Source organism: Mytilus edulis, chromosome 5 (assembly GCF_963676685.1).
Source record: "Mytilus edulis chromosome 5, xbMytEdul2.2, whole genome shotgun sequence".
Lineage (NCBI taxonomy): Eukaryota > Metazoa > Mollusca > Bivalvia > Mytilida > Mytilidae > Mytilus > Mytilus edulis.
In genome coordinates, this window is record NC_092348.1 from 30,205,312 (window position 1) to 30,228,090 (window position 22,779).

At 31.3% G+C, this 22,779-nt stretch overlaps 1 protein-coding gene across 1 annotated transcript; it reads right to left on the bottom strand.

Moving 5' to 3' along the window:
- Positions 1-922: 922 nt before the first annotated feature.
- Positions 923-10,875, bottom strand: LOC139523406 (uncharacterized). The gene is made up of 11 exons (XM_071317432.1): positions 10,669-10,875; positions 9,013-9,144; positions 8,222-8,416; positions 7,743-7,896; positions 7,182-7,327; positions 6,575-6,785; positions 6,007-6,145; positions 5,148-5,631; positions 3,683-3,731; positions 2,927-3,150; positions 923-2,203 (listed from the first exon to the last, which is right to left on the bottom strand). The coding sequence occupies exons 1-11, from the start codon at positions 10,816-10,818 to the stop codon at positions 2,066-2,068; spliced, it is 2,022 nt and encodes a 673-aa protein (XP_071173533.1). The 5' UTR covers positions 10,819-10,875; the 3' UTR covers positions 923-2,065.
- Between the last annotated feature and the right edge of the window lie 11,904 nt (positions 10,876-22,779).

A 22,779-nucleotide genomic window follows, 5' to 3' on the forward strand; every position in this document is an offset into this window, starting at 1 on the left:
ATAATTCAAGATAAGAAACAAGTATTCACAAAGTCGGAAACGAAAGCACCGTTAAATGAGTGTTTTCTGCAATATTTTTGTCACATATAATTCTCATAAACGTATTCATAGTCACCAATGAAGCATCTTAATGCATCTACTAAGGCTCTGGTTATCAGTAGCATCTGGTCTTATATCAACAATTAGATAGTATATGAGTTTTTTTTTATAAATCAATTGTATTGGATGCTTCAAATCTACCACTGGTCTCAGATGCGGCTGAATAAACTAAGACAATTATAATTACATAAATATCGTTTTTAAAAGAAATCTGTCATTTGTTCCCATTTTTTTACTATTTTATTTATTGTGTTTGTTTAGTTAACGCATCGGTGTAAATATAACGGAATTTGATGAGACTGTCTTTAAAGTGAGAGAGTTAGCGCTATAGAACCAGGTTTAATCCACCATTTTCTACATTTGAAAATGCCTGTACCAAGTCAGGAATATGACAGTTCTTGTCCATTCGTTTTTGATGCGTTTTATTATTTGATTTTGCCATGTGATTATGGACTTTCCGAATTGATTTTCTTCTAAGTTCAGTATTTTTGTGATTTTACTTTTTTTTGTATATAACAATCAATTATTAATTCCACGAATAAATCCAGAATATTCTATAATTGTTTGAATAATTTGCCAAATTAAAAGTGTACATCAAATGATATGGAAATAAACACAAACTAACACTGTTCTTATACGAATAAATATTTAAATGCGAGAATAACCTTTTTTTTTAATGATTTTTTTTCAAAACAACAAAAATAATCAATCTCCGTGGATGTAGGAAAACTTGCATGTTCATGGACATTTAGTTTCGTGGTTTAATCAAAGTTTTAATACAAGCCTTAAGAAAATTTGTCATTCGTTGAACATTTAGTTTCGTAGTATTAGACCCACGAAATCCATGAAAATTGGTATCGAACGAATAGTTATGAATCCACAGTTTATTAATACTGACTGACATTTTAACCACCGTCCGTCACTGCTCCAGTAACTAAGTCGTCAGAAAATAAAACAACACCAAACAACAAATCAATAATACTATCAACCTTGACGGTAGGTAAATCACCAAGAAAATGTTGCATCTGTATTTCACATTACTTGTGTTTGAAATACAAGGTGTTCTAGTTAAACAAAGCTTTAAAATACACATAAGCTACAAATCACATTCCAATATTAACATGCTAACTTAAGGAAAACTAATTTTGAATATCTAATAGTTGATATTTCATATTTAAATGCTTCTCAGGGGCCTTTACGAACACAATTGGTTTTGATTAACAAAAAAAATGAATACTTTTGGCCTTTATTATTGTAGGAATTCACGTTCAAGGTATGAAAATAAATGATGTGAAGTATTTTCATGCACTATAATTAGCATCTATCGAGCTATTAAAAAAAACATGATTCACTTAGCTAATTGAATGGAAAAAATCGGGGAAAAGTGGTTCTATCTCTTTTCGGAAACACATTTTTGTTTCTCAACCCGCTATGATTCGAACTCATGCTAGTGGGATATCGTGACAACACCACCTACACTGTGTCCAGCGGGTTTCACTACTTGGCCACATGGACCGAACTAAAAAATGCAGCTTTCGGTGGCCTAGTGTTATCTTTCTACGTTCAAATCTATAGTTGTATACTAGTACATGCTATATTCGAAATAGGGATAGAAATTGTTTGCAGATTAGCTAAGTTCTATATCGTAAAGGATCGTAAGATGCGGTCATGGTCATGCGACACATTTAATGTTTGTTTGTTATCTTGATTCCTCTTTTAAATTGATTTGCTTTAATTTCGATAAATTTATGTTGCCTAAACATATTTTTAACGGTAGATGTTAAGCAAAGTATTAAGTTTGTATTAAGATATTAATCTTTGAACTAGTTTAAGTTTTATCTTTTGTTGACTGGTTGTAGGTAGCTCAACGACATGTGGTAATTATTGAATGCTCATTCAGAGCATTCCTTTGCCACAAATACATTTTATTCTATACTTCGTTATACAATAATGATCCAACTGTACCTTAATAAAAAAATAAGATACTAAAATGAACTGCTAATTCAATATAGGTTTTACCTCTGCCTGGAGTGAAAGCTTTGATGAATTGCTGGGCTTCTGCTTCAAATTGTGGATGACGATGAGCAGCTATTATCTTCGCTATCTTTATAATAAAATAAATATACAATATTAGTAAGCAACACATCGCAATCGAGGACATTAACATATATCTTAACCAGTTTGGAGGATACCTTAATTGAAATGTAGTACTTCAATGAACGAGTGAAGCCTTTTTCAACACCTTTTGAGCCGTAAGATTTCTAGTTTAAGTTATTTCGCATTTGTCATTTTGGTGTATTATATAGCTGACTATGTGGTATGGGGTTTCCTCATCGTTGAAAACTGTACGGTGACCCACAGTAGTTCATTACTGTTACATTTGGTCTTATGTTTATAGTTGTCTCACTTACGTTCATTAAACATCTTACTGGCGTTAATCGTTTCTTGCATCTCACCAACCAAACCATTTCCAAATGACATACAGTCTTTATTGTTAGATTCCTCATTACTGAGTGTCACTTATTTGTTTTTTAAAATTGGCAACTCGATGGTAGTTGAAAGGGCAGATACTATCGAGTGTTTGCATATCAACTAGAAACTTATTAGTTAAGGTTTGAACTAGCACACAAAGAACACATATGTTGATAAGATGATGTTGACAGTAAATATATAGAAAAAATATCATTAAAATCTCCAAATACAAATGCGAGAGCTATCTAATGATATTGGAAAAACTATTTCATATATAACTTTTTATATCATTACAATTTGCACCTTTTTTCTGAGGTATCAATAACTTAGTAAGAATGTTTTTTTTCCATAATACCTTGTCAGTGACATCTTGTGCATGGTGATTAGAACAATACAAAATGTACAGTTCACACCGTTCACGTTGTTCTGCATGATCCCGTTGCTCTTCCACATTTTCCAATATTTGATGATACAGCTGTGCGTTACCATTTGTTAAAGTTTTGCCAAGAGCTACCCATTTTGTTGAATTAGAATTGGGATAAGTCAGTTGATAAGCAATAAACTTTGCTAATGCCTTGACTGAAATATTTTATAAAATCAACAGATTTATATGGGATAGAGAATCGTTTAAATATAATTAAAAATTGTATTTACAAAGACATCTGTGCAACGCGTAAACATTAAAAGTAACAAGTAAGAGAGAGAGAGAGAGAGAGAGAGAGAGAGAGAGAGAGAGAGAGAGAGAGAGAGAGAGAGAGAGAGAGAGAGAGAGAGAGAGAGAGAGATAGAGAGAGAGAGAGGGTTCTGAAAGTCCAAGTAATAAAACTTCCATTATTTTTAGCATACAAGATATGTTCTTTAGAGTTGATTTGTTATTGTATTTAACTTTTATTACAGTTTTTTACAGAAATACTAAGAATTTTCTTAACCTAGGCATTGATCACCAAAGCCGTATTTGGAACAATTGTTTGGAATTGTGGGTCCTCAATGCTCTTTAACTGTATACGTGTTTGTCTTTCTAACTATTTTGATATGAGCGTCAATGATGAGTCTTATGCAGGCGAAACGCGTATCAAATTATAAGCCTGGTACCTTTGATAACTAAACATACCTGGCACACCCAATGTATAAGGAAAGTTAGTGACGTTTTCTTCTAAAGGCTGAAAATTATTACGTTTAAGTAGATATTATTTTTGGTAATCATGTCTTTTTATAAACCATACAAAATGAATTTAAATGAATTACATAAATAGTTGGAAAGATGAAAACAAACACTACTATATTATAACAAAAATAATACATACATTAACAGTATAACCACTAAGCATGAAGTTTAAAGTCAGTACCTATTGTGAAAAAGTAATCCAAAATACTTTACAGATAGAATAGTGCACATTTCATATCTTTTTATCGGAAATGTGTTAAATGATTAGAAATGGCACTTTAAATAATATAATGGCAATGACATGCTTTATTACATTTCTTTCTCTTTTTGTAATACATCTGGTCTAGTGCATTGGTCTGTTATTAAACAATGGTTATTGTGCAGATTTGACTATACGTTTTATTGTTTAATCAATTCGATCATGTTAATATCTATTTCAGAATAAACTATTTATAAGTTTACTTGTTTACGTTGTTTTGTCACAGGTAAGAGTTGTCTTTTTGACCGGCGTTTTGTCTTTATGACAGTTGATATTCATTTGTTTGATGTGTTTGAGCATTTGATTTTGCCATTTGATTAGGGACTTTCCGTATTGAATTTTCTTCGGAGTTCGGTATTTTTCAGATTTTATTTTCCCCTACATCTTTTTTTTATTACTACATCTATGTCATATAGGTACCTACGTTTAAATATTGTATTTATATTGAGTCATAGATCAAACTTATGCGTACGGTGTATGTTTACTTGTTTTTGTTTACATGTCTATTTGATCGAATAAAGCCATTTCAATAGATATTTTATAGTGTCTTTTTATGTTGTAACATGTGCAATGTTACACTACTCTTTCGGTGAGTGAATGTTGGCACCTTGCTAGAAATATAAAACCCGCTACATGTTTATGTACCTGTCCTTATTCATACAGCATGTTGTTGAGTGTTGTCGCATGGTGTTGAGGTTCACAGTTGTTTTTTGTTTCTCGTTTTATATAGATAAGACAGATGGTTTAATGTTTGAATTGTTGAGAACTTTTTAGCTTGCTGTTCGGGTTGAACGAAAGGCTTCATGTTGAAGGCCGTACTTTGACCTATATATAAACTTTTTAAACCGTTTGACTTCGATGGAGAGTTGTCCCATTGGCACTCATACCACATCTATTTATTCATATAGAACAATATTGTCCTACGCTGAATGTGTTGCCGATTTTTTTTCTTGTCTTAATATCACTAATGAACTGTTAATCAATGCACTGTAAGACATAACGTTCGAAAATATACGTTTCATGAATAACGTCAGCTAGTTGATTATCACGGGATCGCTCAGCAGCATATATATATGTACATAATTATGTTTGTGTTTATTTTTTTGTATTTGTTTAATTTCGATTCACTTATTTTGTGTTTGAAATGCATACCTTTGGCACGTATAAAACAAATGTTCCTTGTCTAGGAATAGACAACCGACCAGGGGGTACACTGTAGGAAAAATGACCGTGATATTTATCGTCTTCGGCTTGGTCACCTTTGTTAAGGACTAGGAGATGTCCCGAATATCGTTCGATAGAAAGATTGCTGTAAAATTTTATCTTCAAGGTGGAATATTGAAAATACTCGAAATACAAATTAGATTCGAATTGTATTTCTATTTCTTCCCCATCAACAACCCCAAACTCTGAGCTTTCCGGTGGACCATCTGTATGTCCTAAACCATCTAAATGATGAAGCGTGTCAACGATATTTTCTGTCCAGACACACTGAATAACCGCATCATGAGGATCTGTGTGCTTCTGGCGACAAATCAGTGACACCTTAGTGACACAATTCAAACTTTCAAGAATTTCAGCTGCTTTACATATATATTCATCTTTCATCTCAACTGGAACAACTAGGCCAAGTACCCTGTAATCACCAAATACTTTAACATATATTTATGGAATTATAAGTTATTGTAATTAATAGGCAACTCAAAAAATTTGAATTTATAATACATGTTAAATAGAAAGAAGACATACGAAAAACTTTAAATGAATAAAAACTAAAAACGGATTTCCAATCTTGAATGTGCCAAATATTTATATATCATCGATCTGGTTTGTACCAAGTGGGAAACATTTATTTCTCAGATTTTCAGAGTTGCTATGTATGCAAAATAAAAATAAATCTTAATAAAACATGATTTTAGAATCTTCGATAATTTATATATGGATTGAGAGTTCCAATTTATTAACTATTATGATTGTCTACAGCTAGGTTTTCAATCAAGTGTCAACTTACTGGAAATTGTTGTTTCCAGCAGGAAGTTTTAGGAATCTTGCCCTTGGATGATCATTGGTTTCTTCTATCGGTGCTACTTCCCATGTTTTGCCACTGACCTTTGAAACAATATAAACTATTCCCTCTTTCTTTTCAAAATCTGTTTAAAAAATGTTTAAAGTTTAAAATAGTTAAACTGATTTCTTTCAATGGTCAATTCTACTTTTCTGTGTATTTTTTTTTACTAGAACAACCAATCAGCAAGATAAATCTGCAGGTAAAAAGCATAGATTAATTTTGCTTTAAATATTTCGTAACTAAAATCAATCAACATATAGAAGGACAAATTGCACTCCGGCTATGTCTGATGTCTTTATAAACTATATACATCTTAGATTTTAAGCAATTTGTCTTTATTTGATATATTTTATTAATTTGAGTGCAATTGGGTGCTAATTAAATCATTACGTACTGTACTTTAAGTTTTTCAAAAACAAAATTCCGTCAGCTCTTCCAATTTGATTTTTTTATATATATTCCTATTTCCTCATACCCTTTAAAATAAATGTTATTAAAAAAACTACTTCACCTGGATCAAAATCACTTGCAAAATTGAAATCGTATTTTGAATCTATGGATTCTCTCGAATTTTGAACTTTTGACTTCACAGCCAAAATTTTGTCTGCTACATTCGGTTGTGAAGAACTTAAATTTTCGACGAAAGTGTCAATGCTGGCATCATCTGATTCCATTAATTCATATAAAATGTGTCTATTCTTATCTCCTTGTGTACTTTTTGTCTGCAAAGGTAACAGTAACAAATAGAGAATACAAGCAAACCTTCAGGACGCAACCGTATTAACAAAAATGTACAAGTTCGATGTCAAGAGAAATAACAATAAATTTTTCTATATTAAAAAATCTTGCTATCGGTAATTGTGGAAAACAATAATGAAACCAATTCTCGTCTATAAGACACGCGATTCTAAAATACTTTTGATTGACCAGACTTAAATTAAAACATATCAGAGATTATGAAACTGGCAAAGCATCAACCGAAAATCTGAAACTCGGTTTTTAAAACATCATTTCAATCTTGTATTAATCTTAATACAATAATGCAGTTCAAATTACCAAGATTACGAAATTTGAAAGCATTTTGCTACAATTATTTTAAAGAAACAACACTCGCTCACCATTAGCTCTTCAGCAAAATCGCTCTCAAACACATCATCTAGTTGCAGATCACTGTCATCAGGATTCATGTTGTTAACAATCCACCTGCCACATCTACTCAGCGTCTCTCGGTTCAAGGTATGTCTTTTACCAATACTTTTATCCACTGTAAATTCATTTAGGGAAGACATATTTTGGAAGCATGTTTAAATGTGCACAATTTCTCACTCAACCAGTAAAACATGATCACATGAATCTCGAAAACAAGTCATCATAGACATCGTCGATGTCGACTAGAAAAAAAAACTTAAAACAAAATGATGTTTTCACACTTGATGAAACTTTTGAAAACAATTTAAAATCACACAAAGCGACTCGCTAGTGTGTACTTGCGACGGATTTTTATGAAATAGTCATCAGAATAGGCCGGTCAAACTTGATCTCTGTCGATTGATATCAGCGAAAAAATAAGATTATGAAATAGCCATTTCAATTGAATGAACGCTTACTCTTGTTTAATTTGTAGAACATGTTTATTTGAACTCGGTTTATTGTTTTTAATGGATTGATTGAAGACTTACCTTCCCATCCAAGGTTGTATATCTCAAGGTCAGAATCAGCATTTGTTGAATTTTCACACGAGATGTTGATATAAGAACCTACTGTTTTTATATTTTGCAACTCCTTATGTGTTTTTGACGCATTTATGATGTCATTTTGAGTCCAAGGCACAGTCTGTAATAATATTTAGAATGTAAATATATAGAACTATGCAAGTAAGTTTAAGTAACATGACAAGAGCGATTGAAAAGTATTTGAACAAAAACTAGAAAAAATAGTTGAACATAACCAGAAATAATAGATGTATCTGTCTTATGATCACATGCTCAAATTGTTCAAAGGATATTCAAAAATATTAATTGTAAATGAAATGATTTCATTATTCAGTAATACAAATGGTATTGTTAACATAAGAGAAGCAGGTTATCATCATGCCTATTAAAACTGCTTTTTGTGTCTGAAATATTTTCCATTATGAATGAAGGAAACTATAGAATACCACTGTTGCAACTGTTGTCATTCCAGGAAATGCTGCAGGAGGAAATTTAAGTTTGATGTTTCTATCACCCTCTGGTTCAAACTCTTTACCACCTTCATCGACCTCCGTTTCATCTCTTGGATGTCTAGCTACTGCTACACACTGTAGCTGTTTCAGTTGCGTCAACGGAATTTCTACGCCAACAAATGAGGTACCCTAAACACATTAGTTAAATCTTTTAATCGTTTATTTATTTACTTGCAACACCATTTTTTTCATTTTTTGTTGGCTAACTTGTATTTATAATTCTTGAGGATGAAATGTTAAGGTAGCTTTGGGAGACTCCATCCGTTTTGGAATTTGAAAAAGCAGATTCCACGCGGTCTAGATCTTTAATGAAATGTGCAAATTTCTTTTTCATGTTATTAATGTGTAAAACTTTCAATGTAAATATAGAACATTATGTTTTTATCATATCGTACGGCTGTATTTAAAAAAAATATAAAGTGTTGGTACAAATCAAATGTTTTTACTAAATCGGAGATATAAAGTAGCTATTTATATTAAAATTTGTTATGAATTCACATATTTCTTTATGTACCAAGAAAACGAGTCGGATGATCTAAAAGCATTGTATTAGAGCTATATATCTTCTCATATCTTATCTTTAAATTATATGATTTCTTCTAGTTTGTTTTCATTATACAAAAATTGTTTTTTTCATGCATTATCTATGCAAAATATTATAATTTTGCACACGACTACCAACATGACCAACCACCAACTACTTCGAGAAATATGCATTAACTTACACAAGCCTTATCCAGTTGAACCTCTGGTAATCTTTGTCCTGTTCTCCATTTCTTTCCCTTAATATTATATTTCAATACCGGGACAAGAGTCTTGTCATGAGAAACTATTGGTACGTATACTCTAATCGGCATCTATAAAAGAAAGCGTATAAAGGATATATGACAAATCAAGAGACAAAAGGACCAAACAGTATCGTTTTCATTCAAAGAGGTACATATTCGAATATCACCTTGATATGGGAATATTGTCTTTTTCGTTAAAAATCAATAATACTAGTAATCCCAGTTATATTTGTTTTTATAAATCCACAGATAAAGTAACGGAATCAAAACCGAATGTATTGCACAAGGAAAATGTCTTTCGACACAGAGAAAAAGTTTCCTTCACATTATGAGATACTAAAAGAATATTTTAACGAAGAACACAGTTTACGTGATTTAGGTACTGATAAAATATATTTAGATATACGATGTACAATAAAAAAGAAAAAAAGAAAAGAATACAACGTTTATGTTATTTGGTTACTGAAGAGATCATTTACTTTGACCATAGTGTTTATAGAACCAATTTCTGTTTCTGTCTTTCACAGGCCAATGCTATTAATCTTAATTTAAGAAATCAAGACTTGGGAAATGTCCAAAATATTTTAAAATAAACGAAAGGATTAAAATACACTAGAACACACCCGTGATATCGCGGGTTCGTGAATGAATTAAAGTATATAACTATGCGCAAGCCTTAGTTTAGTATAAGTATTGTCATCTGATAAAGTCATGCCGATTATAAGATACACAGTTTTATCTGCTTTCAAATTTTTCTTTTTGAACCCTTCGAACTGGAACTTATCAATTATTGGTAATATTAATTATTTGGAAAACAAAAGGTCCTGGAATGGAGTATTGTTTAATCAACAGCATTGTCCTATATTAGTTATAAATAAAGTAGAATTCTTTGTTTCGCTGTTTTACGTCATGCCCACTAACAAATTGAAAACTGTACCTATACGCCTTATTTTTAGTATTCGTATTGTTATCTTAGAAAGTCTTACTGATTAAAATACATTGTTCTACAATAGATAACAATTTGACAATTTAGTAGTGTCAACCCTGTGATTATGATGACCCGTGTATATAACATATTAATCCTGAATACACCGTTTGGTGGTGCGCCTGTCAGATGCGGAACGTACAGATAAGGTAATAGGTAACAGGTGAATATACTATTGGTATCGGTATCGGACTCGATCCGGAACTTCTTAATTATTGGCAATATTAATTACGTGGAAAACAAAAGATCCTGGAGTGGTGTAATTTTTAATCTACACCTTTGTACTATATTAGTTATATATAAAGTTGAATTCTTTGACTCGTCGTTTTTACGTGATGACGGCTGACAAATTGGACCTCGTAATTTTAGTATTATAGATGTAAGCAGACAACATCCATTTTTATATTGCATTTTAAATTGAAGAAAATATGTAATACGAAACATAAACTCTTGTAAAATAGTTCAGAAACTATTTGTTTCAGAAAAACCCCACCATAGGATGAGATTGATAAACATTTTTAAAATGGTCTACATGCATAGTATTCAGAATGGATGAATGACCATCATCAATTATCATAAAATTAGATTACAATACAATATAAGCATACCTGAAACTTTATCTCTTTGTCATCTCTAGGGGTAATTGTTATAATAGATGATATGATTTTTTCATCATTGCTTTGAAGACATCTGGCTAAATCGTTTACTTCATCTGATCCTTGGCAAACGATATCATTCATCTGGATACCGTTCGGCATGATGAAAAGGACACAGCATAGTTTTTGTTTGAAATTATTTTAAATGTTGTTCTGGAAACTGAAAAAATAAACAGCACTGTTCAAGGTATAGTTTGGTACATTTGAATGATAACGATTTTATTAGTATTAGTATAAATGACAAAAATGAAACAGCCAAAAAAAAAAAAAAAAAAAAAAAAAACCAAGCAAAAAAACAAACAACATATATATATATAAATAAATAAGGAGATGTAGTACGATTGCCAAAGATACAACTCTCCACCAGAGACCACATGCCACAGACGTTTACAACTATAGGTCAACAAAGGGTCTTTTACAGTGAGTAAATGTAAATGTAAAACAATTCAAACACATCTCCTTTCTGGAAGGCGATATATTAAGTGAGCTATAATGAACGCTCTATAATATCAACACATCAGGGTATGTATATTTTTTAAAATTTCAATCAAATCAATAAGGAAATGCTTTCAAATGACAAATCCGATGACAATTTTCTCTGAAACTTTTACGGATTCACATTTTGATGTTTAGGAAGACTTGTTCACAGCAAAAATTGCATACCCGTTTTTCATGCGTAAAACAGGCGTTTTACGTATGTTATAAAACGTACGTAAAACGCATATTGAGGACCACGCATGTAAAACGCCCGTTTGAAACGTATGAATTACGTATGTTAAACGCACGTAATACGTGTGTGAACGTTAAACGTGCGTTAAATTTGTACGTATAACGCCCGTTTTACGTGTAAACACACGTTAAACGCCTGTTAATTTCTGACAAATCATGCGTTTTACGTATGTTTTTTTATGTCCTCAACACCCGTTTTACGTATGTTTTTTTATGTCCTCAACACCCGTTTTACGTATGTTTTTTTATGTCCTCAACACCCGTTTTACGTATGTTTTTTTATGTCCTCAACACCTGTTTTACGTATGTTTTTTCTTTCTCTGCAACAACTATTTATACATGTTTTTGTAGTCTTCAAAACCTGTTTTACATGGGTTTTTTTTCCACAGCACCCATAATATGTATGTTCTTGGTTTTTTTTTGCATCTACACCAGTTTAATGAAAGTTTTTTTTTGTATGGGGTAACGCATCATCTGTTTAACATTTTTTGTGTCCACAACATCCAAAAAATTTCCAAACACATTATATATATATGATTTTTTGGAGTTTTTTTTCTGGTTGGTATAAATGGATAAACCATAGATATTTGTCTTTTCTTACGTAAACACTAACAATTTGATTCTTTTACATATCTTCATGTATGTATATAAATCAATGAGTATATCCTTGTAGTATTTAGTTGGAAATCAAAATGACAACATTTAAATATGATAGTGTTGTCTGTCCTTTTCAACCTTTGCCTCCCTTCCAGAACTGTTTTTGGCAAGGCATACATTTACTGTGCGCTATCTTACAATTAGAATTGAAGCACAATATTTTATGACAGGCTATACAAATGATCTACATCCATGAAAAAACCCTCATAAGAAAGATTATCAATTACCATTTAGAATGGACTATTTGCCTTAAACATGTTAAAGATGTCTTTTGGTCTTTATGCTGGTTTAATTGATGTATACGCAATATCTCCTTTTTTATATTGAAAAGAATTGGTTATACTCAAGCCAATGTGAAGAAGAAAAGGTACATGTATTAAGGATTAGACATCATCTTTTTCTGTTGGTCAATGGAATTTTTTTCACTACAATTGTAATTTGAATTGATTGTTGGTTGGTTGGTTCTATGATAGAATTTGCAAAAAGACCTCAAAATATGATGGTCATATAAACACTACAAATTTGGTTATTTCAATTCTATTTATTTAACAACTGCATTTATTTTGGGACCCGATATTCACAATCATACAAAATGTGTGTACCATAGTTCTTATTTCATTAGCATTATGTGGTATTTAAATGTACTTGTGGTTGACATATATACACTCCAAGTTTACTCTGCCTTGCTCTTGGTCTCACAAAACTGTTTAACTAGTACTGTTAGTATTATTTAAACTGTTCTCCTGTTTACAATATTATACTTTTTGCACATGAATTCCTTCATTTACTTGAACTTCTCCTTGTAAGATTCTAAGGTCATGATGATATAATCCTGTTGTTCATAATCAACAATCCATCCTTCGAAAGATTTCTTCAGCAGCTGTAATGTAAAAACACTGGACACTTTAAATTTGCAAAACACTCATTTGCAAATCCGCCGCCGCCTCAAATAAGAGCTACAATGTCATGAATATAACCAAAATGTGCGGAATTACATGGGATTCAATAATTTCATTGGTTTTCTACTGTTACTATTATATTTATTTTTCTATTTGATTTATAAAAACATGGGATTTTCAATATCCCATGGGACAGGGCAAAATTCCATGGGATTAACCATTATCCCATGGGATTTTGGTTAAATCCCATGGGATTTTTTTTGGTCCCATGGGATAATTGTAGTCCCATGGGATATTTGTTGTCACATGGGACAAAAAAAATCCCATGGGATTATTATTATCCCATGGGATTTTTAATATCCCATGGGATTTTTAATATCCCATGGGACAAAATAAAATCCTATGGGATTCAAATTATAAATATATAGATATAAATATACAGTAATGTGTATGTTACAATGTATTCTATTTGGTAGTAAATTGTTATAAGATGAATCTTTTTAATTGAATATCTTTTTTCTTTGGACATGTTAATTCAACATATTGTTCTATAACTGTTCAAAACTAAACTTTTAAACAACAAAGTAGATAATGTAAGTATCAATATATGTTTATTTATGAATTATAGAATACTTTCTTGAAACACTATTATTTACCATTTGAAATCAATGAAAAACTCTAATATAAGGCTGAACATACTAGTACTGTAAATTCAGAAATTATTGCGTGCATTTATTATTGGATTTTTGTCATTTAAGACTAACATGAGATTTAAATTTTTTACAATTTTGAGATCACTTTAATTCATATAAAATATTTCTAAATGGGAGTTTAAATTATTGCGTTTACATCTGTGTTGCAATTTTTGCAAATATAAACCCTCACAACAATTCTTGAATTTACAGTAGCTATTTAAGTAAATCTATTTTTTTCACAATATCTCTCCACACAAAACATTAATAGTTTCTTATCATCCAGCATTGTGTGATCTTATAGTCCACTTTTTGGTCATTCAGCGCACAGAACATTGACATTATTGTGGTTTCAATATCTTTGGTATTTAAAAGAACTTCAAATCATTGACTGAGTGATGAAAATAATAGCTGATCCAACTTTTGTCTTTGAATTTATTCTGGTCTTGTTTCTATGTTTTCTCCATTTATTCTAGATGATGAATTTCAATCCTTCTGAAAAAGAACCAATAAAATCTGAAGTATTATATAAAAAATTTTGCATACATGTAGCAATAATATGATTTTTAATAAAAATAGCTATGCGGTATGGATTTTACTGATTGTTGAAGGTTGTCCAATGTCATCAGTTGCTAACCTCTTACATCCTTTGGTCTCTGATGGAGGGTTGTCAAATTAGCAATATACCACATCTTCCTATTCTAATACTACCGGTATATAATAATCAATTAATTTATTCTTCTTTATAACGTTTGGGTATTTTCCCAAGTTATTTATATCATATATAAAGATCAATGTTAAAACTTTAGGCAATAGACCACTTTCGAGTTCATCCGTCACCGGAAAAAACTCGTCAATTATACGCGCCTTTATGACGTCATTTACCAGATAGAGGGGGTCGCCTGTATCCCTGCACTATTTACGTTCATCAAGCGTCTTGGTGATCGTCATTGTGCAGGATAAACTAGAAATAATGGTTGTTCTGTAGGTACTTAATGACAATTCCCTAATGACATCAATGCTGATTGTCAATTTTGAGAATTCAATTTGTCGTATAATTCGTACAATATAGAATTATAGTTTTCCAACCACTCGTTCAACATTGGAATGGAAGTGACGACGCCCCTAAACGCACAAATGACGTTCACTAAAACCAGAGTTTTTGAAGGAAATGCATCGAACTCGAAAGATGTCTATTATAATAACATATTCCATTATTCACTAGAATTTCAATATATTATACAAAATGCAGACAACAGAAACAATATATCTTTAAGCTTTTGAAGTTCTGACAGAGTTCAATTTGTGTTTTATTTCAATGTAAAAATACCTTAAAATCTTCGGACATATTGGAAATTATCATGATTCTAACATTGATACAAAAAAATATATTGTTTCATACTTATTTTTTGTGTTGTTGGCTTGCTGTCTCATTTTACAGTTATACATACATCAATAATCTTCTTCTTTATTAAAAGTAAATATGGGATATTTTTATTTTTATAATCTGAAAACATTATATTTCTATCGAATAACTTATTACCAAGTTCACAAACACCAACGTGTTTGTCAGATACTAATTTTAAGACATGTATAAATGTTTCAGACCATATAAGTATTTGGACCGTACGTTTATGGTCCGAAACATATACTCTTACAGTCCGACCATATGCATACAATCAGACCATTTGAGTATACTCGGTACTTGTACTGTCTAATACCAGAGCTCAACCAAACATGTATTTTTATTTCTACTGCAATTAAACTTTTTGTATTAATCTATTAAAGATTTCAGTTATGTTGATCTGTAATGTATATTTGTTTCTAATAAACTTGACCAACTTCTTAAAATTGGGCAGACTGTACGCGTAGTCTAAATACTCATATGTTCTGGAACATTAACATGATTAACAAGCATTCGACAGGATGTCATGCTAAAATCCCTTAATATTAGTACTTAATTTTGAATATATATATGTAAATCCACAGGCTACTTACTGAAATTAAAGAGGATACAATTTAGAGGAAGGACTGGACAGATGAATGCACAAACACTATTAAAACAGAGCATAAAACTTACCAAAAACAAGATGTTTTACATTTATCCTTCAGAAGCAGGAAAATTGAAAGTTTTTTCTTTTCTTTCTCTGCTGTCCATGGTATAAACTTTAAATTCATTCATGCAAAATATGAAAATCTGCAAAAGTAGGACCTTGAACCTCAGCTTATCCACATTTTGACTTTTGAGCTGCATATTTTTTTTTTCATCTTGCTGACAATCTACATGATCTTAACATAAAAAAATGATAAAAACATAATTCTTGATTAACTTTGTGTTTTTATTTTTGTTGATACAAACAATTTTTCCCAGCTTAAAAGGAAAACATCATCACAAAAAAGGAGGTCATACTAACCTCCTAAATATTTAAATAAACCAAAATAATTACTTGATTAAGATCTTGTCATAAATTAATAGCATTGATACTCTTATTTTTGAAGACACTCTTATTTTTGAAGACACTCTTATTTTTGAAGACCACATATATATATATATGTCTTTTGCATACTTATATTCCTTTGTACAACAGTTATGCATATTAAGATTGATTCCGAGGACTTAAATGTTAAATTAGCATGATTAATTTTACAGTTTCTCAGCTCCATGTGTACAATATGAGAGTATCTTGCAATACTGTATATTCTGATATTCAGAACATATTGTGAGGTTTTTATTAATGCAAATGAGAGCTGTATATCATTCTCATTTCTGAGACATATTTATGAGCTGAAGACCAGTGCCAAAATTTCCTCACTGCATTGAAGACCCATAGGTGACCTTCGGTCGTTGTCTGCTCTTTGGTTGTCACTTGTGTTGTTGTCTCTTTGACAAATTCCTAGTTTCTACTTCCCATTTTATAACATGTATGCAGATTTTTCGTAAATTACAATAATCAATCACACAATTCTGTCCATTATTTATTTGTTATTGAAAATAAGCAAAAATAAATGCACACAAAATTTAACATTGTTAATAAAGGCTTTTTAAAAAATTCAAAACAGTTGCCTACACCGTTAATTTCCTTGTTTGATTTATTTCATATTTTTAAAGCCTTAATAGCTAGCTAGATGGTATGCCTGGATGGATCAAGCCATTTTATAAAGGGGGTTCCCTGTTCCCAACCCAAGATTTAGGAGGGGTGGTTCCAACTATATGTTCCCATTCAAATGCATTGAGTGTCCAAATAAAAGGAGGGGTTCCAAGTTGAACTACCAACCCCTAGAATCCTCCCCCTGTGATCCGGAATTTTTTTCACTTAACCACTGGGGATCTCAACCATTTAAAAGTTTTTCAAACATGTGAGGGTGGGGGTGACCCCCATGGACTCTCCCTATATTTCATTTGATGTGTTTTATTGTTCCATACAAGAATATATATGGTTTAGGGGTGGGGATCTTGACCGTTTACAAGATAATAGCACATTCTCAAATTGAACGGGACGGGGTGACCCCCAGGGACTTCCTTTTAATTTTAATTGATTTGTTTTATCGTCCCATTCAAGAATATATATGGTTTAGGGGTGGGGATCTGGACCGTTTACAAGATAATAGCACAAGATATCTGTTTGCCAAGGTTAATTTTACTAAGACCTCATTTTCATAAAACAATGATAATATTAAACAGCAAGAATAAGAATCAAGTCAAAGTTACATACAAATGAGGCAAAATATTCAGTTGCCTACTTTTTATGTATTAGTAGTTATTTTTGTCATTAAATGATATTGTTTACCCTTTTATGTGTAGGGCAAGAATATTAAAGATATAAAAGGGAAACTATAAACAGAAGAACTTATCAACAAAAATAGATTTACAAAGGTCAACAAAGCCTAAATGGTAAGTCCACTGTTGAAAAAAGTTTTAGCCCTTGAGTAATGATTAAATATTTATTAAAATAAGATGTGGTACGATAAATGAGAAAACTATCCATCAGAGTTCAATTAAGTGGATGTAAGCATTGTAATTACTTATTAGAGGCCAATGATGACCTGTTAGTAATGAAAAAACTCATACCCTATACATGATATAGTAATCTATAAAAGACAACGCTAACAAAATTTGAAACAAAGCATCAATTCAAACTTCAAATATACCAGACTAATTTATAAAAAAACAAAATATTATGAAAAACAAAAATGACGGATATGAACCAACATCAACCACTGAACTATGTACAAGCTCCTGATATTGGACAGGCATTATATGGCTGGGTTGATATAAAAATAAGAAGCAGTATTATTTCAAATAAGACTTTTCTCCAATAGAGATAAATTGACATTTAACAATGTTTAAGGAGGCTCGAGGGTATAAAAATTTCAGAAAAATATTATTATTTTTTTTTCATAACTAATTTTATTTATAACTTTATTAGTTTTTACTTTTTCATATGGTACAGAAATTATTCTAAAAAATCAATTCGTTTTGGCCCCCGACAACTTTTAAAATGTATATATCATTGAAAAAGCTCCAAATTATCTCCCTTTGGTGCAGAAATGCCATTTTTTGGCATGAGAATTGTAATATCTTTTTTAGCTCATCAGTGACCTATATTTTTTATTATCATTTTCAATTAACTTTACTTAAACTAAACTATTGTAAAATTTAAGCGATTTCTGTAATTAAGTTCTTTTTTCATTTCAAAATTACATCTATTTCTCCTATTAGTTAAACAGAAAAAAAAGTACATTTACAAAAATGTATATATATCCTTTTTTCAAAGGCGGATTGTGAGTGTGATTGAATGGTGTCCCCATTTTTAGCTCACCTGGCCCAAAGGGCCAAGTGTGCTTTTCTCATCACTTGGCGTCCGGCGTCCGTCGGTGTCCGTCGTCGTCGTCGTCCATCGTCGTTAACTTTTACAAAAATCTTCTCCTCTGAAACTACTGGGCCAAATTGAACCAAACTTGACCACAATCATCATTGGGGTATCTAGTTTAAAAAATGTGTGGCGTGACCCGGTCAACCAACCAAGATGGCCGCCTCGGCTAAAAATAGAACATAGGGGTAAAAGGCAGTTTTTGGCTTATAACTCAAAAACCAAGGCATTTAGAGCAAATCTGACATGGGGAAAAAAATGTTTATCAGGTCAAGATCTATCTGCCCTGAAATTTTCAGATGAATCGGTCAATCGGTTGTTGGGTTGCTGCCCCTGAATTGGTAATTTTGAGGAAATTTTGCTGTTTTTGGTTATTATCTTGAATATTATTATAGATAGAGATGAACTGTAAACAGCAATAATGTTCAGCAAAGTAAGATCTATAAATAAGTCAACTTGACAAAAATGGTCAGTTGACCCGTTTAGGAGTTATTGCCCTTTATACTCAATTTTTAACCATTTTTCGTAAATTAAAGTATTCTTTTACAAAAATCTTCTTCTCTGAAACTACTGGGCCAAATTAATCCAAACTTGGCCACAATCATCTTTGGGGTATCTTGTTTAAAAAATGTGTGGCGTGACCTGGTTAACCAAACAAGATGGCCGCCACAGCTAAAAATAGAACATAGGGGTAAAATGCAGTTTTTGGCTTATAACTATGAAACCAAAGCATTTAGAGCAAATCTGACAAGAAGTTAAATTGTTAATCAAGTCAATATCTATCTGCCCTGAATTTTTCAGATGAATTGGACAACTGGTTGTTGGGTTGCTGCCCTCCAATTGGTAATTTTTAAAGAAATTTTGCCGTTTTTGGTTATCTTGAATACTATTATAGATAGCGATAAACTGTAAACAGCAATAATGTTCAGCAAAGTAAGATCTACAAATAAGTCAACATGACCTAAATGGTCAATTGACCCCTTAAGGAGTTATTGCCCTTTATAGTCAATTTTTAACAATTTTCATTAATTTGGTAAATTTATGTAAATTTTTACCAAATATAGTTCTCTGTTACTAATGGGCAAAGTTCATTATAGATATAATTGTAAGAAACAAAATTGTTCAGTAAAGTAAGAACTTCAAACACATCACCATCACCAAAATACAATTTTGTCATGAATCCATTCGTGTCCTTTGTTTAATATGCACATAGACCAAGGTGAGCGACACAGGCTCTTTAGAGCCTCTAGTTTTAATTTAATTTTTCTATTTTTCTATAAAGTATAAGATAAAGTTCATCTATAGAAAAATATAGCGTAACCCTATATCATGTATATCAATGTATATTACATGTATTAAGAAAAAAAAATGATTGAAACCTGTGAGCCCCCTTAATTTAACAAAAATAGTTCACTGTACAGCCTTTGACAATGAGCAAACGCTATACCGGACAGTGGTTTTAATAACAGCACAACATTTGAACAAATTGTAAAAATTTGTTGCAATGGGCTTAACTCAAAAGACTGCAACAAGGAACCAAACAATAACCAGTAATATGTAAATCATAGACACAAAGCACTGAAATAAGAGTACTAACAATAGATATTTAAATGAAAGTTTATTAAAATGTTCATAAACATGATAAAATAGTCATTTTATTGCTGTATTTCTCTTCACTGATAATTTTTGAGTTTTGTGTATTTGTAGGTCAGACTTCTCGGTTTTCATGGTCATCATTCAACAGATCAATACTGAACAGAAAACTTGGAAGATGATATTTTTCTCAACAGTGCGACTTTTTTTTATTAATTTGAAATGGAATGTTTTTTTCTACATTTAATAGAAAAAGGAAATTTCAACATAATGACTATAAACAAAAAGGAGTCATATCATCAGAACTTGATCATGTAAATGCAACAATGTAATTATCAATTGAAAGAAGGAACGAATGAAAAAAATATTAGTATGTTGTTGTCCAAATAAACCTGCCTGTCTTCTCATTTGAATCGCTCCATCCAATAAAGATGTACCGAGGAGGATCTTTGAAGAACAGATTGAAAAATGTTTTGTCTAAGAATTGCAGGAATATTCTAGTGGATGAAATAATTTATTGACTTGACTCTTATATAGTGGACTGAATAATTGTACATAGCAAGCAGAGAAAAAGAAAACTAAAACTTTAACACAAAAAGTGTTTAAATTATAAATTTGCAAATATAAGCATAATATTATGTACACCACAAAGGTATATAATTCAAATTGTTTGCATATTCAATCATGTATTGCAATGAAACTATAACAAAGAAAACCTTACTTCATGAAAAGAGTAAACTATTCAGTCAGAATATGAAATATTTTTTTCAGTTCTATTTTTCATTATAAAATAAACAAGACAAAGATTTCAAAACAATATTTTTTCATTTATTTAAACATGTCATCATTTTGTTTCAGTGAAAGAACTTTACTCTTTGACCTTAAATTTTATTATACATTCCAAAATCAGAATTATAATCTTTATTGTCATATTAACAAATAAAAAACATGTTTGTGACAAAATGAAAAAAAATTTAATAAAATATAAAAAAAACTTGTATACATTTAAAACTTTTTACTACCAAACAGCATTCATTGCAACATACACATACTGTATATTTATATCTATATATTTATAATTTGAATCCCATAGGATTTTATTTTGTCCCATGGGATATTAAAAATCCCATGGGATAATAATAATTCCATGGGATTTTTTTGTCCCATGGGACAACAAATATCCCATGAGACTACAATTATCCCATGGGACCAAAAAAAATCCCATGGGATTTAACCAAAATCCCATGGGATAATGGTAAATCCCATGGGATTTTGCCCTGTCCCATGGGATATTGAAAATCCCATGTTTTTATAAATCACATAGCAAAATAAATATAATAGTAACAGTAGAAAACTAATGAAATTATTGAATCCCATGTAATTCCGCACATTTTAGTTATATACATGACACTGTAGCTCTTATTTGAGGCGGCGGCGGATTTGCAAATGAGTGTTTTGCAAATTTAAAGTGTCCAGTGTTTAAAAACAAAAGAAAATGTAATTTGGTGGACCGTGGGAAATCATTTTTTTTTTAATGGAATAGCAAAGTATACTTAAACATAATTTTTATTCAAATCCCAGCATGAATATATGTAGATGTTTGTCAGGAATGGAGATATGTCCTTTTTATAAACACAAGTCTGCTTTACTTATCTCAAAACTAAAAAGTCTGATATACATGTATCAGTGAATTACTGTAACACAATACACCAAATTAGCCTATTGCTAATATCATATCTGAGTAACTGACCATTGGTCATTCTTAAAGGCTGTACAGTCTCTTGTGGTGAGTTGTCTCAGTGGCAATCGTACCACATCTAATCTAATTTTTATACAAGTTAGAAAACTGTACATTGACTTATCAGTATGTATCATAACTAGAGACTGTGTCTCTCACCTTGGTCTATGTGCATATTATAAATGAAGGACACAGATGGATTCATGACAAAATTGTGTTTTGGTGATGGTGATGTGTGTGTAGATCTACCTATACTGAACATTCTTGCTGCTTACAATTATATCTATCTATAAATTAATGAACTTGGCTCAGTAGTTAAAAAAATATTGTGAAAATTTTAAAAAATTGACTATAAAGGGCAATAACTCCTTAAGGGGTCAATTGACCATTTTATTCCTTAACTTATGTGTAGGTCTTACTCTACTGTACATTATTGCTGTTTACAGCTTATCTCGATTTATAATAATATTCACGATAATAACCAAAATCTGCAAAATTTCTTAAAATTACCAATTCAGGGGCAGCAACCCAACAACCGGTTGTTCTACTCATCTGAACATTTCAGGGCAGGTAGATCTTGACTTATGCTCTAAATGCTTTGGTATCAGAGATATAAGTCAAAATCTACATTTTACCCCTATGTTCTATATTTAGCCATGGTGGCCATCTTGGTTGGTTGGCTGGGTCACCAGACACATTTTTTGAAACTAGATACCCCAATGATGAGTGTGGCCAAGTTTGCTTTAATTTTGCCCAGTAGTTTCAGAGGTTAAGATTTTTGTAAAAGTTAACAACGACGGATGCAAAGTGATGAGAAAAGCTCACTTGGCCAAGGCCAGGTGAGCTAAAAATGAGGTTCAGGTCAAATGAACACTGCAGACACC

Coding starts and splice junctions, on each gene's coding strand:
- LOC139523406 (XM_071317432.1), bottom strand. CDS start 10,818: ATGCCGAACGGTATCCAGATGAATGATATCGTTTGCCAAGGATCAGAT. Junction 7,897..8,221: donor TGACAACAGTTGCAACAGTG/GTATTCTATAGT, acceptor ATATTATTACAG/ACTGTGCCTTGGACTCAAAA. Junction 6,786..7,181: donor ATTTTGCTGAAGAGCTAATG/GTGAGCGAGTGT, acceptor TTACCTTTGCAG/ACAAAAAGTACACAAGGAGA.